Source organism: Triticum urartu, chromosome 1A (assembly GCF_056163025.1).
Source record: "Triticum urartu cultivar PI428250 chromosome 1A, HENAU_Tu73, whole genome shotgun sequence".
NCBI lineage: Eukaryota > Viridiplantae > Streptophyta > Magnoliopsida > Poales > Poaceae > Triticum > Triticum urartu.
In genome coordinates, this window is record NC_141873.1 from 195,072,640 (window position 1) to 195,088,738 (window position 16,099).

The 16,099-nt window shown below is 42.3% G+C and overlaps 1 protein-coding gene across 1 annotated transcript; it reads right to left on the minus strand.

The window, feature by feature from the left end:
* Window positions 1–8,043: 8,043 nt before the first annotated feature.
* LOC125525465 (putative myosin-binding protein 5) lies at window positions 8,044–11,256 on the minus strand. The gene is made up of 3 exons (XM_048690492.2): window positions 11,029–11,256; window positions 9,986–10,749; window positions 8,044–9,853 (listed from the first exon to the last, which is right to left on the minus strand). Exons 2-3 carry the CDS (start codon window positions 10,584–10,586, stop codon window positions 8,583–8,585), a joined length of 1,872 nt encoding a protein of 623 aa, XP_048546449.2. The 5' UTR covers window positions 10,587–10,749; window positions 11,029–11,256; the 3' UTR covers window positions 8,044–8,582.
* Between the last annotated feature and the right edge of the window lie 4,843 nt (window positions 11,257–16,099).

Sequence of the window (16,099 nt, forward strand, 5' to 3'; positions counted from 1 at the left end):
CTACTGCTCAGGACACTTGACTGGCCGGCATGTGTTTCACGTCGTTCCTATGTCTGTCCCTTCGGGGAAATGTCACGCGGTGACATCCGGACTCCTACCTAGCCTGCTACAGCCCGGGTTCCCCGGAGTCCAGTTAGCCCAGTGCTACAGCCCGGAATCACTCGCTGATGATCGACATGCTCGATGTGATTCATGTATGACTGTCTCCATAGGTCTGTGCCGCTTTGGGTTCACGACTAGCCATGTCGGCCCGGGTTCTCCGTCATATGGATGCTAGCGACACTATCATATGCATGAGCCAAAAGGCGCAAACGGTCCCGGGCCATGGTAAGGCGACACCCGTGGGATACCGTGCGTGAGGCCGCAAAGTGATATGAGGTGTTACCTGCTAGATCGATGTGGCTTGGAATCGGGGTCCTGACAATGTAATACTCTTTTTGCAGTGTGTTTGCTGAGATCTGATAAACTGTGGATTTATGATCAGGTTATCTATGAATATTATTTGAATCTCCTCTGAATTCTTATATGCATGATTTGATATCTTTGCAAGTCTCTTCGAACTATCGATTTGGTTTGGCCAACTAGATTGGTTTCTTTTGCCATGGGAGAAGTGCTTAGCTTTGGGTTCAATCTTGTGGTGCTTGATCCCAGTGACAGAAGGGGAACCGACACGTATTGTATTGTTGCCATCAAGGATAAAAAGATGGGGTTTTTATCATATTGCTTGAGTTTATCCCGCTACATCATGTCATCTTAATTAATGTGTTACTCTGTTCTATGAACTTAATACTCTAGATGCAGGCAGGAGTCGGTTGATGCGTGGAGTAATAGTAGTGGATGCAGGCAGGAGTCGGTCTACTTGATACAGACGTGATTTCTATATTCATGATCTACAATTTTAGTTTCCTATTTACTTCCTTTGCAATCCTTTACTTTCCGTTCCCTAAACCAAAAATATTACTTTACCATTTATCCATATCTATCAGATCTCCCATTGCAAATAACCTTTAAGGGATTGTCAACCACTTTATCGCGTTGGGTGCAAGTTGGTGTTTGTTTGTGCAGGTATTCGGTGACTTGCACGTTGTCTTCTACTGGATTGATACCTTCGTTCTCAAAACTGAGGGAGATACTTACTCTACTTTGCTACATCACCCTTTCTTCTTCAAGGGAAAAACCAATGCAAGCTAAAGAAGTAGCAAGAAGAAATTCTGGCGCCGTTGTCGGGGAGATCTACGCCAAGTCAAGACATACCAAGTACCCATTATAAACTCTCATCTCTTGCATTGCATTATTCGCCATTCGCCTCTCCTTTTGCTCTCCCCCACTTCTAAACCGATTTTCGAAAAGATTTGCCTTTTTATTTGTCCTTTTCCCGTTCGGTCTCATGATTGCTTGTGTTGCCATGTGCCTTCTATTTGCTTGCATCTTCGCTTGCTGAAAGTCTATTGTTATGGATCCTCATCCACTTGCTAGTCTTTTTAAAAGATCCAATTATGATGAACCAATTTCTAGAGAGTTGAGTGCACTACATTATCTTTATGAGGTTTTGCTTGAAATTCATGAATCTGGAAATTGTGGTGAAGTGTTGAAAGAAGAAATTTATGAAGTGATTCACGATAGCTCCTTGAATGAAAAGCATGATTGCAATGATATTATTATAAATTCTATTAATGTCAGTTGTGTTAATGATATGCAAAACCCTAAGCTTGGGGATGCTAGTTTTGCTATGTCCACTATTGTTGCAATGGTCATGATTGGGGTGATTCTTCTTATAATCTTGAAAATTTATTTAAGCCCCATGATAAATATGAGATTGATAATAATGTTTGCAATAATACTGAAAGTGGGTTTGGAAGAGTGTCAACTTTAGATCCCTCATATTTGGATAATGTTCAATCTTATGAAGTTTTTGATAAAAGTGGGTTCGGAGAGGTCATGACTTTATTTTATGATAATCCCACTATTTCGGAAGAGTGTCAACTTTGCATGCATGTGGATCATGTTGAGAATATTTTATGTGATAGTTATATTGTTGAATTTGATTATGATCCTACATGTAATTATTATGAGAGAGGAAAATATGGTTGTAGAAATTTTCATGTTACTAAATTTCCTCTCGTTATGTTGAGATTGCTAGTGTTTCTTTCTTCTTCCTTGCATATGGTAGTTTTTTCTTATCTTGATAATTTGTTTGCTTATAAAATCCCTATGCATAGGAAGCATGTTAGACTTAAACTTGTTTTTCACATGTTTTATGATGCTCTCTTTGTGTTCCAATTGCTATCTTTCATGTGAGCATCATTAAATTTATCAATGCCTAGCTAAAAGGCTTTAAACAAAAGCGCTTGTTGGGAGACAAACCAATATTTTTATTTTCTATTTTCCAATAAATAATTCATATAGCCTCTGGTTAGATGTGGTTTTGTGTTTTAATTAGTGTTTGGGCCAAGTAAGACCTTTAGGATGGCTTACGGTGATAGTTGATTTGATCTTGCTGAAAAACAAAAACTTTTGCGCTCAGGAAAACAATTCTCATTTTTAGCAGATGTGTGATAAAATGCTGATTCTTTCTGCAGAAGATTAATAAACAAATATCTTTGGTCGTCCTAATTTTTCAGAATTGTTGGAGTTACAGAAGTATTTGAAATATCCAGATTCCTACAGACTGTTCTGTTTTTGACATATTCTGTTTTCTATGTGTTGTTTGCTTATTTTGATGAATCTATGTCTCGTATCGGGGGGTATGAACCATGGAAAAGTTGGAATACAGTATATATAACACCTATATAAATAAGGAATGAGTTCACAACAGTGTCAAAAGTGGTGATTTATTTTCTTATACCAACGGAGCTGATGAGATTTTCTGTTGAGTTTTGTGTTGTGAAGTTTTCAAGTTTTGGGTAAGGATTTGATGGACTATGGAATAAGGAGTGGCAAGAGCCTAAGCTTGGGGATTCCCCGGAAGGCATCCCCTCTTTCGTCTTCGTCTATCGGTAACTTCACGTGAGGCTATATTTTTATTCACCACATGATGTGTTTTACTTATAGCGTCTTGTATGATTTGAGTCTTTGCTTTTTAGTTTGCCACAATCATCCTTGCTGTACACACCTTTTACGCATGAATCATGATTTATTCGAATACTCTATGTGCTTCACTTATATCTTTTGATCTAGGCAATTTTGCTCTAGTGCTTCACTTATATATTTTTAGAGCACGGCGGTGGTTTTATTTTATAGAAATTTATGAACTCTCGTGCTTCACTTATATTATTTTGAGAGTCTCTAAACAGCATGGTAATTTGCTTTGGTTATAATTAGTCTTAATATGATAGGCATCCAAGAGGGACATAATAAAAACTTTCATATAAAGTGCATTGAATACTATGAGAAGTTTGATTCCTTATGATTGTTTTGAGATATGAAGATGGTGATATTAGAGTCATGCTAGTGAGTAGTTGTGAATTTGAGAAATACTTGTGTTAAGGTTTGTGCGTCCTGTAGCATGCACATATGGAGAGCCGTTATGTAACGAAGTTGGAGCATGAGATATTTTTTGATTTTCCTCCTTATGAGTGGCGGTCGGGGACGATCGATGGTCTTTTCCTACCAATCTATCCCCCTAGGAGCATGCGCGTAGTACTTTGTTGTGATGACTAATATATTTTTGCAATAACTATGTGAGTTCTTTATGACTAATATAGAGTCCATGGATTATACGCACTCTCACCCTTCCACCATTGCTAGCCTCTCTATTGTCGCGCAACTTTCGCCAGTACCATAAACCCACCACATACCTTCCTCAAAACAGCCACCATACCTACCTATTATGGCATTTCCATAGCCATTCCGAGATATATTGCCATGCAACTTTCCAACGTTCTGTTTATTATGACACGCATCATCATTGTCATATTCCTTTCCATGATGCACATTCCGGCACACCCCCGGAGGCATTCATATAGAGTCATATCTTGTTCTAGTATCGAGTTGTAATTTTTGAGTTGTAAGTAAATAGAAGTATGATGATCTTCCTTTTTAGAACATTGTCTCATGTGAAAATAAAAGAAACAAAAAAGGAGAAAAAGAAAAAAAGGAGAAAGAAAAAAAAAGAGAAAAAATGAGAGAAAAAGAGAGAAGGGGCAATGTTACTATCCTTTTCCATACTTGTGCTTCAAAGTAGCACCGTGATCTTCATGATAGAAGTCTCCTATGTTGTCACTTTCATATACTAGTGGGAATTTTTATTATAGAACTTGGCTTGTATATTCGAACGATGGGCTTCCTCAAATTGCCCTAGGTCTTCATGAGCAAGCAAGTTGGATGCACACCCACTTAGTTTTCTTTTTGAGCTTTCATAAACTTATCGCTCTAGTGCATCGGTTGCATGGAAATCCCTACTCACTCACATTGATATCTATTGATGGGCATCTCAATAGCCCATTAATACACCTAGTTGATGTGAGACTATCTCCCTCTTTTGTCTTCTCCACAACCACCTTCTACTCCACCTATAGTGCTATGTCCATGGCTCACGCTCATGTATTGTGTGAAAGTTGAAAAGGTTTGAGAACATCAAAAGTGTGAAACAGTTGCTTGGCTTGTCATTGGGGTTGTGCATGATTTGAATATTTTGTGTGACGAAGATGGAGCATAGCCAGACTATACGATTTTGTAGGGATAAGCTTTCTTTGGCCACGTTATTTTGAGAAGACATAATTATCTTGTTAGTATGCTCGAAGTATTATTGTTTTTATGTCAATATTAAACTTTTGTTTTGAATCATACAGATTTGAACATTCATGCCACAATAGAGAAAATTAGATAGATGAATATGTTAGGTAGCATTCCACATCAAAAAATTTGTTTTTGTCATTTACCTACTCGAGGACGAGTAGGAATTAAGCTTAGGGATTCTTGATACGTATCTAACATATCTATAATTTTTTATTGTTCCATGATATTATATTATCGGTTTTGAATGTTTTATTTGCATTATTATGCTATTTTATATTATTCTTTGGACCAAACTATTAACCTAGAGCCCAATGCCAGTTCTTGTTTTTTTCCTTATTTTAGAGTTTAGCAGAAAAGGAATATCAAACGGAGTCCAAATGTAATGAAACTTTCGCGATGATTTTTCTTGGACCATAAGACATCCAGAGGACTTGGAGTACACGTCAGGGAAGCCACGAGGCGGCTACAAGGACGGAGGGCGCGCCCAGCGGGGTAGGGCGAGCCCCCCACCCTTGTGGGCCTCTCGTGACTCCACCGACCTATTTCTTCCGCCTACATATTCTCAAATATTACAAAACCAATCAGGGGAGCCAAGAAAACACTTTTCCACCGCCGCAACCTTCTGTACCTGTGAGATCCCATCTAGGGGCCTCTTCCGGTGTCCTGCTGGAGGGGGATTCGATCACGGAGGGCTTCTACATCAACACCATTGCCCCGATGAAGCATGAGTAGTTTACGACAAACCTGCGGGTCCGTAGCTATTAGCTATATGGCTTCTTCTCTCTCTTCGATTCTCAATACCATGTTCTCATCGATGTTCTTGGAGATCTATTCGATGTAATACTCCTTTTGTGGTGTGTTTGCCGAGATATGATGAATTGTGGATTTATGATCAGCTTATCTATGAATATTATTCGAATCTCCTCTAAATTTATATATGCATGATTTGATATCTTTGCAAGTCTCTTTGAACTATCGATTTGGTTTGGCCAACTAGATTGGTTTTTCTTGCAATGGGAGAAGTGCTTAGCTTTGGGTTCAATCTTGCGGTGCTTGATCCCAGTGACAGAAGGGGATCCGACACGTATTGTATTGTTGCCATCAAGGATAACAAGATGGGGTTTTCATCATATTGTTTGAGTTTATCGCACTACATCATGCCATCTTACTTAATGTGTTACTCTGTTCTATGAACTTAATACTCTAGATGCAGGCAGGAGTCGGTCGATGTGTGGAGTAATAGTAGTAGATGTATGCATGAGTCGGTCTACTACATACGAATGTGATGCCTATATTCATGATCATTGCCTTAGATATCGTCATAACTTTGCGCTTTTCTATCAATTGCTTGGCAGTAATTTGTTCACACGTTGTAATATTTTCTATCTTGAGAGAAGCCTCTAGTGAAACCTACGGCCCCCGGGTCTACTTTCCATCATATAAGTTTCTGATCTAGAATTTTAGTTTCCTATTTACTTCCTTTGCAATCTTTTACTTTCCATTCCATAAACCAAAAATACCAAAAATATTACTTTACCATTTATCCATCTATATCAGATCTCCCTTTTCAAATAACCGTGAAGGGATCGACAACCCCTTTATCACGTTGGGTGCAAGTTGGTGTTTGTTTGTGCAGGTATTCGGTGACTTGCGCATTGTCTCCTACTGGATTGATACTTTGGTTCTCAAAACTGAGGGGAATACTTACTCTACTTTGCTGCATCACCCTTTCCTCTTCAAGGGAAAATCCAACGCAAGCTCAAGAAGTAGCTAGACGAATGTGGTACAACCGACTCAGTGAGTTCCTTCTTCAGAAAGATTACTCCAATAGTGTTGATTGCCCATGTGTCTTCATCAGAAGGTCCTCTAAGTGATTTTGCATCACATCTATGTACGTTGATGATCTCAAAATCATTGGCAACACACCAGGCATTGATGAAGCACGCAATCACCTAAAGATGGAATTTGAGATGAAGGATTTGGGTAAAACCAAATTTTGCTTAGGTAATCAACTTGAGCATCTTCCCTCGGGAATCATGGTACACCAATGTGCCTATATCCAAAAGATATTGGAGACATTCAATATGGACAAATCCTATCCATCTAAAACTTCCATGGTGGTTCGATCTCTAGACGTGGAGAAAGATCCGTTCAGACCAAGGGATGATGGGGAAGAGGTGTTGGGACCTGAAGTTCCATACCTCAGTCCCATTGGAGCGCTTATGTATCTCGCAAATTGCACAAGACATGATATTCCATTGTAGTGAATCTACTTGCTAGACATAGCGCCGTTCCCACCAAACGTCATTGGTGTGGAGTGAAGAATATCTTTTGATATCTCCAAGGCACAAAGGATCTTGGCCTATTTTTCCAGTTCCAAAAAAATCAGGACTCTGATATGATTGGATATGCAGATGTCGGCTATTTGTCTAATCCTCATAATGCCAGATCACAAACCAGCTTCATGTTCCTACATGGTGTCACTGCTATATCATGGAAGTCTTCAAAACAGACTCTGGTGGCAACATCTACCAATCATTCTGAAATGATTTCATTATTTGAAGCAACATGCGAATGTGTATGGCTTCGCAAAATGATAAACTAGATACAATAGTCATGTGGGATTGATTCGATAGAATCACCAACCATTATCTATGTAGATAATGCGGCCTGTGTTGCACAGATGCAAACAGGATACATCAAGAGTAATATCAGTAAGCATATTTCTCCTAAGTGGTTTTCCCCCATGATCTTCAGCAAAGCGAGGAAATAAACGTCTTGCAAATTAAATCATGCGAAAATCTTGCTGATTTATTTACCAAGTCTCTACCAAGTTGTAAATTCCAAAAAATGTTCATGAAATTGGTATGCGGTGACTTCGGGACTTGCAAGCATCAGGGGGAGTCTCTTCTTGAGATATCCTTGTTTAAAGACATCACATTATGCTATCTCTTTGTGAGTTTATATTTCAGGATCTCATCAATGATTTTATGAAGAACATGTGGAGGAGAATCCTTTTGAGGTGATGGAACTTCCCGGATAATCGTGAAGATGATTCTATATGGTCAAGCGTAGATTAGGGGGAGTGTTAGAATTAATTACGATATGTAATTACGGAAATGTCCCCTTGCGCGAACGGTCGTGCGGTTGCTACCGCAATCGATGCTTATCTCCTGGAACCGACACATCCCTCCAGATCGTCGCGTCTCTCCAGCACATATATAAGTTGTACTCTCAACCGATCAATGACAGAGATTTCATTTTGATCTCAAACATTTACAATATCAAAATGAAGACACATGTATATATAGTTTGAGGACACAATCTTAACATCGGAACAACAAGAGATTGCACTGGTTTGGCATCAACATCATTATCGTGTTGCTAGTTAAAATATTTTTTTGGCAAGAACGCCAAGCATTTCATCACATGTATAGTTACAAACTTGCTCCTCATTTTAGCACCCATTAGATGATCAAAATACAAGAGATGTTTTTTCTTTCTCTTTTCTATATCAATAATTTGCCGTAGTGGCAACAAAAAGAATAGCAACGAGGTACGCACAAGAGATGGATATGTTTGGTCAGTGGGCACTCCCTTCCAGAGTTAGCCAGATCAGAATAGTAGAATAACGGGTGATCTTACACAAGATTGGGTGTTCCCAACACTGCAGTTTATAATCAACACCACATCAGGGACTAACTGGAAGCATTGTCGTTGTCTGGCTATAAATCTCCACACGAGAGGCACTGCTGGAAAAGTCAAGATCAAAGTGTGTCAATGTTTCAAGTATGGAACTGAGAAGAGTTGGTAGACTTCTCAAGTCAAGACAAAACAGGTTCTCTTCATTGAGCTGCAACTCTTCGCAACTCATGTAAATGGCTCATTATGTCTCGTACACACTGAAGCCCGTCGCCTTTGAGGGAACTGAGTACCCGCTTGAGAAACTCATGATCATCTTCAAGGGCCCTCAGTCGTGTATCCAAGAGTGAAATTTCATCATGAATATTGTTTATGCCACATATTTTTTCGTTGTCGAAAGAAGAACATGAACACTCATCCTTTTCCTTCTTCTCAATTGATTGCTGAAAAGAAGTTGATTCATCCCCTATATGATCTCCAAGCAATGTCTCTTGAATGTTTTTGGCATCATCAAAAGCAAGCTTGTATGTAGAAATGCGAAGCTTTTCCTCCAATCTACCTAGTGATTCCAAAATGTATGTCTTTTCTTCTTCGAAACCTAACATGGTGCTCATCATGAATTCCGATGCATTCAAGACATCAAATGACACATTCTTGTCATATCCATGTGTATTGTCCACTGTATCATCAAAATTCCCCCCATTAAATTGGTCATGCTGGAGTAGCCTCCGATAACTGTCTAGTTCGGCATCCATGTCAAGTAATTCTTTCTCCCTCTCTGTAAGCAAGTCGTGTAGATTCTGTATCGCTTCATGGTCATGGTCAGCCTGCTCTTCCATCATCCTAAGATATTGTAGTGCTTCCATCTGCATAGCAGCCTTTTCCTCATGCAATCTGTTGATCATGGCCATGGCTTGGCTAGCTGCAATTGCCGAAGCGCTCCTTTCTTCCTCAAGCTCCTTATAAAGGACAAGCATTGACTTCTTGTTGATATCAATCTGCCGCTTCAAACTCTCAAGTGAGATCTCTCCTTCAGCTTCACAAATGCCAAGGTTTGCATCCGACGGTTCCAACACGGAGTAATTTCTCTCGAGGTATGGCCTCCTGCTGGTACCATTGCTTTCATCGTTCTGAATCATGGTATCAATACTACTTATTCCTTCAGTCCAGGAATAGTCAAGGCCCCTTACAGAGGACATCTGTGTAAGGAGTGCCTTCACTTCTTGTTGAGTGGTAGAATTGTTGTCCCGGGCAGAGATTATCTCTGATGGGCGAGGAGATGGCAGATTGACCCTACCGACGAAAGTGTTCTTAATACTGTTGTTGCGATCGAAGAAAATGCGCGAAGGCAGGGCTGACCCACTAGGTGCAGGCTTTGCTGCCAAACCAGCATTTGAAGAAGCACCATTATCCTTTGTAGATTGTTCATATGTGCCCGGTGAAGCATCTGACTCCCTGACTTCCTCAATACCCACTACAAATGATACATGAAAACAATATGGATGTGCTTAGTAGATTTCCAGAAATGATACATTACAATAGTTTTTTCAAGTGAAGAATTTAGAGATAACAGAACAAGTACATCAATCCAGACTCGTAAACTCACCTTTAACTTTTGAATGATCTATAGAGACCTGTTCAGGTACAACCTTGGGTGGCATGGCAGGATTGATTTTTTCTACCACAGCAACATGGTTCCTCTGCTTGATTTTGTCTGAACCATGCACATTATGTGAGGGCTCCTTGACATCAGCAGTTTCATAAAGCTTATGTGCGTTGCACGCCTTCTTGAATGGCTCCAAACAACAAGAACATAACTGTCTAGACCTCGATCCTGATCGAAAATTAACCTCATCGACAAAGCCTGTCAGGGTGCATGCATCAAGGCATCTCTTGCAGAGATCAGCAGAATGTGCAAGATTTTTGTGACTCTTGCAGTATGCCAAAGATGATATCTCGGACCTATGGGCAGCACACACCAAACCAGTGGAGAACCATGCCTTGCCATGGAGGGCTTGGTCCAGTCTTGAGCACATGGTGCATGGAGCCCTTAGCCTACTGATGTGTGCCAACCTTATGGCCACATATGAAGTTGTAGAAGCCACATGGAGCAATATGATCACACAGAGCTCACTGATCGCACGGGACAAGGTATACCAGAACCGCTGCGAGAAGTCTTGAGACCTCACACCAGTTTTCACTGCCATTGGTGATCAATGTTCATCAAAATTCATATGCAACATTCAGCTTGAGAAAACCTATAGTACATCTTGGCAACACCAAGGCACCCAAATGACACAACTTGTTGGAAGATGTAGGATTGCCAATGCAAGAAAGATGCAACCTTTGTTTCAGAATGAAGACAAATATCTGATTTTTACATAGAAAAGATGGAAATGTCAGCACAAAAATTCTAAATGTTATAGTGAAACAAAAAATAAGCATTTTATCTTGCAAATGGTTGCACAAGTATAATTCACAATCAAGAGTCAAGGTTTCTTTTTGTAGTAGAAATGTAAGCATACTTGTTGCACATAATTGTCCACATCCAAATTTCTTTCAAAACTCAAGTAATTTATTCCAGGAACTTTTCAGATTGGCACAAGAATCTTTAGAATTTTTTTCCAAGGGTAGATTCGAGATAGATACCAGCGCGGAAATTTGCCCAGGAAGCTCCAAATTGCCCAAAATGAGACTATGGAGAAGAACCGATCAAAAGGTGTGCTAGAATCTGGAGCAAAGATTGGAGGGCAAAATGTGGTTCTTGGTAGGAAAGAGGGGGCAGTGGGGGCCATCCTCTCTTTCCCTCTCTCTCTACGTGGGGAAGAGAGGAGAGAGAAAGGAGGAAGAAGAATGTCTGCCTTGCAGTCCTCTAAACCCGGCATTTTCCCCTTCTAATGTTTGCGTGTAAAGGTGAGAAATTTAAGGACGTCCCCATGTTTTGGACGTTGCACAAAACAGGAACAGGATATAAATTAGCTTAGATACTCAAGCAAGCCCTTCACTTTCTATATATAGACACGATGCTCAGTGTACTGTCTTCATCACTGTTACTTCTTGACGCTCCCGCTCCCAACCTCTCAACCATTGTGGATTCGTCAACCACCAGTTTCATCCTCGTGTCTCATCTGCTATGTCATGGCTACTCCTCGTCTATGTCATGCTGATGGCCATGGGTTTTATTCTGAAATATTTTTTTCATATGTAGAAATCCCAAAAATATGTATAAATTCTCAGTCAAAGTTTGGGACCAATACTTCAATGAAGTGTGTGCAACTTTGTTTTGAATCCGGTTTGCAAAAGAAAAACTTCGACTGATTATTTTTGTGGGCTCAATCGAATTTGCTTTTTCGATAAAGGACATTTCATTGACTTAATTTATCAAGGTGATACAACCGCATCTAAAGAATGCAAGGCCTCTGCATAACATGATGCACACAGTGATGCGGAGCATCCTATGGTCATCCCCATGGACCTACCATCATCTCACGAAGTGCCAAGAGGACCTATGACTCAAGCTAGAGCTAGAGCTCTCGAGACCGAGGTGACTTCTTTCCTTAGTGATATTGCATATGATCCCCTCGTGACATGGTACTACCAAAGTCCGAGACGTTGTGCATGATTAGGTACCAAGAGGACCCTCCCGAAGATGCACGTGAAGACGGACAAGCCGCGAAGTCCACGGATGAAGAGGAACGTCGAAAGGAGAAGAAGACAGCTCAAGGGCCTGGACATCCGGCCCCGAGCCCGGACATCCGGCCGCTGGAGACTTCAACTACGGCAGCATTCCAACCGCCGAGCATCTACAGGCCCCGGACATCTGGCCCCAGCCCAGAAATCCGGCCTCTCGCCCGGATATCCAGACAAGCTGCAACAGAGAACAGAAGGGAACCTGATGCGGAGCATCCTATGGACATCACCATGTCAAGATTCCGTTTGGCAAGTGACACGTGCGACATCTACTTCACATACATAAAGGTGAATCATCTCCTTTACACGTGCTCACTTGACCCCTTCGAGGATGGTATACTACTTGACACTTCTCCCGTGTGCATGCATAGGTATTGTCGGAGCTTCACGGATGTTGAGGAGGAGTGCAAGCGCCAAGGAACAACTACACCATCTGTGAGGGAAGCATGGAAGCGATGACGGAAGAAGACGGAGAACAGCTCCCAGGCCCCGGACATCTGGCCTCGCCAGCCCGGACATCTGGCCGTTCCCGAGCCCCCGGACATCTGGCCCCTCCGAACCCGAGAGCAACAAGTGCCACGACTCCAGCCCGGACATCCGGCCTCCCCAGCCCGGACATCCGGCATCGCCTGAAAGCCCGGACATCTGGCCCGACCTGCTCGGACATCCGGCCTCCCCTGTCTGCGCACAGTGAAGGGTCGAGGCCCGTGTATCCCTTCTCCCCCCTAGACTATATATACTCCACCTCGTCCAACTTTCTAGGGTTAGCATTGTGATAGCTCATTTGAGAGATAGAGCTTCGCTCATCCATATCGGATCTACTCCATGAGAGAGACCGCGGCCCCTCTACGGAGAAGATCCACCTTGGATTCAAGACCCCTCACGGGAAGATCCCCTTATGGATTCAAGACCTCCTCATGGAGAAGAACTAGTTACCTCTTGTATCATCCATTGTTGACTTTGGATCTTGTATCTCTCTTTGTGTTTCGAGGATCCAGCACATGTGTGATCATACTTGTTGGTTTGAGTGTTCTCTTGTGTTCCCCTCGTGATTTTCCCCTCGTTTCCCTCCTCGTGTTCTTCGCGTTCTTCGCGGGATCCGCTCCTTTCGTGAAAGATCGGGCCACTAGGGTTCTACCCTACATCATCTTGGATCAGAGCAAGGTTGATCATGAATTTGGAGCCCCTACCCCTCTTTTTCTAGCCTTGTTTTGCTTGATTTCGTCCTAAATTCGAAAATCCCCACCAAAAATAGCCCCAATTTTTTTTGTGATTTTTTGGTTTGACGAAGTTTTGTTGATTTTGATCCATGGATTTGCTTGGTTTCGAGTGGATCTAGCATATCCCCAAATTTTCCCAACTTCCCATCCACGAAATCCCATCAATTTTGCCCCCAAATTCATCTATTTCCACCCCAGACGAGATCTGGAATCGTCAGGCCAGACATCCGGCTCCTGGAGCACCAAATCTGCTCGGTTCTGGACAGACAGCCCCGGAAATCTGGGCTCCACCCCGGACATCCGGCCCCTGACATCTCAGCCACCCCTGTTTCACCGTTTTGTCCATAACTAATTCATCCGGAGTATGATTCTCGCGTTCTTTAGCTCGTTGAAAAGCTCTTGACATCCCCCTTCCAACAAAAATACTACCATAACCATTTGACTCCATCAATTTTTTGTAACTTTGGCATCTTTGCCTAGGGATTCCACCACAACCTCCACATAACCACCACCGTTTACGCAACCTAACCAATTTTGTTCCTTATAGCATTTGTGGTTGCTTGAGTAGTTATTCGAGTCTCCTAAGGTGTTTAGGCTACTTAGGGACAATTGCTTCTTCATCAACCACCACCACCATAACTTCCGCATAGGCTTGCCCACCATACACTTCCACCAACCCAATTTAACCCAATTTTGTTTGTGTTGTGAGTTGTGTCTCCTAAGGTGTTTCGGCTACTTAGGGATCGTGCTTCCAACTCCGGCACCGTGTATAGTTCACCACGTTACCCTCCATTTCCACATTGCGTACTCCACAACCCATCATTGCATTTTCTCAATCCCTTTGAGCTTACGCAACCACCACCGCATTCCCGCTACCACCATTTGACATTTGAGATTTTGAGTTCGCGGTTTTTCCGTTTCCTAAAGTGTTTCGGCTACTTAGGGACGAGTCTCCATCATCTTGGTATCTCCATCAAGATCACCGCCACTCATCATCGACACGGACGGTAACCTCCATATCATCTTGGTATCGTGGTATCCCTCCATTGGATATTCCCTTGCATTGCATTGATAACCCCTAGCCCATTTTGCATCCCTTGCCTATCGAGACTAGCCATTTGAGTATTGCCAGCAACGTTACTTGTGCACATTAGTGATCTACACCATACATTGCATACATTCCATACCATATCAGTATCATATCATCTCGTGTGACGTAAGTTTGTTCCCGTATATACCCAATTGCTATCTTGGTTTGTGCATTTCGCAAAGTGGCCATACAAAAAAAAGAAGAATAAAGCTCTTAAGCAAAAGAGAAAGAGCAAAGAAGCTTGTATGCAAGTGCCATAGCATCGTATCCCATTGCATATAAGATTGTCATATCCGATCATCTTGGATCATACCACCGGAACATCATACACATAGCATACTTGGGATAGAAGTTGTTACATTTTTCATCTTGTAGGTTGTGCACAAGTGTCGTATCCGCCTATTGAGCAATCGTGCTAGCGTCTCTCTTGAGTTGTGCAACACGAGCGTTTTCCGTGGATTCCACATTTTGTGCTCATCCTTGGTTGCACGACCCCATTTATCTATCCGTGTGTGCGTTCCCGTGTGCCACCCATATTGCTATTGGTCTACTTGTTTCACTTGTGAATTTGTGAATCTCTTTCAACATTATTGACTCTTGCTAACATTTTGCATCAAATTTTTGTGCCACTATCCTCACCGAGCTCCACCATAAGCCTTATTTGTGTAGGTGTGTGAAACCGACAAGAATTGGTACCAATTGTGCTATTTCCTTGTCCACATTGGAGTGATCATTGATCCACTTCCTATTTCGGTCAAGGTACATTTGGTATTCGTTCTTCTCTTTCTCCCACTCATATTTGCTCGCGTCTTGTGATGGATAGGCAAGGCATTTCATCAAGCGGTCTTCCTCATCTTTGAGAAGACGCTCAAGAGCACATGCCTCCGAGCTACCATCTCCGGCAAGGTCACATCGGCATCGACACCATCACCACCATGAACGTGAAGGTCAAGATCTCAACACCAACAACCGCTCAATGACTTCACCATCTCCCTTGGCATCTTCGCCAAGCGACTTCAAGGCATCTTTGCCTATGGACATACGGCATCTTCGCCAACAAGCACCTCAAGACTACGCTGAAGAGAAGCTCCCCAATCTCAAGTCCGCGTATTCCACGAGCTACTACGACCTCGACATCGACCATGCAATTCCTTTTTATGGGACTCAAGAACCCGAGGAGTATATCGAGTGGGAGCGTTTGATGGACGACTACCTCAAGCTACATCAAGTTCCTCCCGAAGATTAGGTGAAGTGCGCCACAAGGAACTTCCACGACTACGCGTCCACATGGTGGCTTCACGCACCTTCAGAGACCTACGACATTTGTTGGCCCAAGACGAAGAGAGCTTTGCTGCGGGAGTTCGTGCCTCCAACCAACACGGAACAACTTCAACGCCAATTGGAGAACACCATCCAAGGATCCAAGTCCATCGGCGAGTACTTCAAGGAGATGAAGATTACCTTGCGACGAGCAGGCGTGGACAACCCCATTTCGATGAAGTTCCACTTCATGATGGGATTACACAAAAACATCTCCAAGACGATCTTCCTCGAGAACTACAAGTCCCTCGATGACAACTACATTGGTGCTCTCAAGGAGGAACAAGAACTCATGAAGGCTAAGACTTCTCGACCCCAAGCACACTTCTTGAAGACCAAGCTCCAAGAAGGCGAGCATGAGGATAGTACCACCAAGATGTCCAAGCCCGACGAGCTCCAA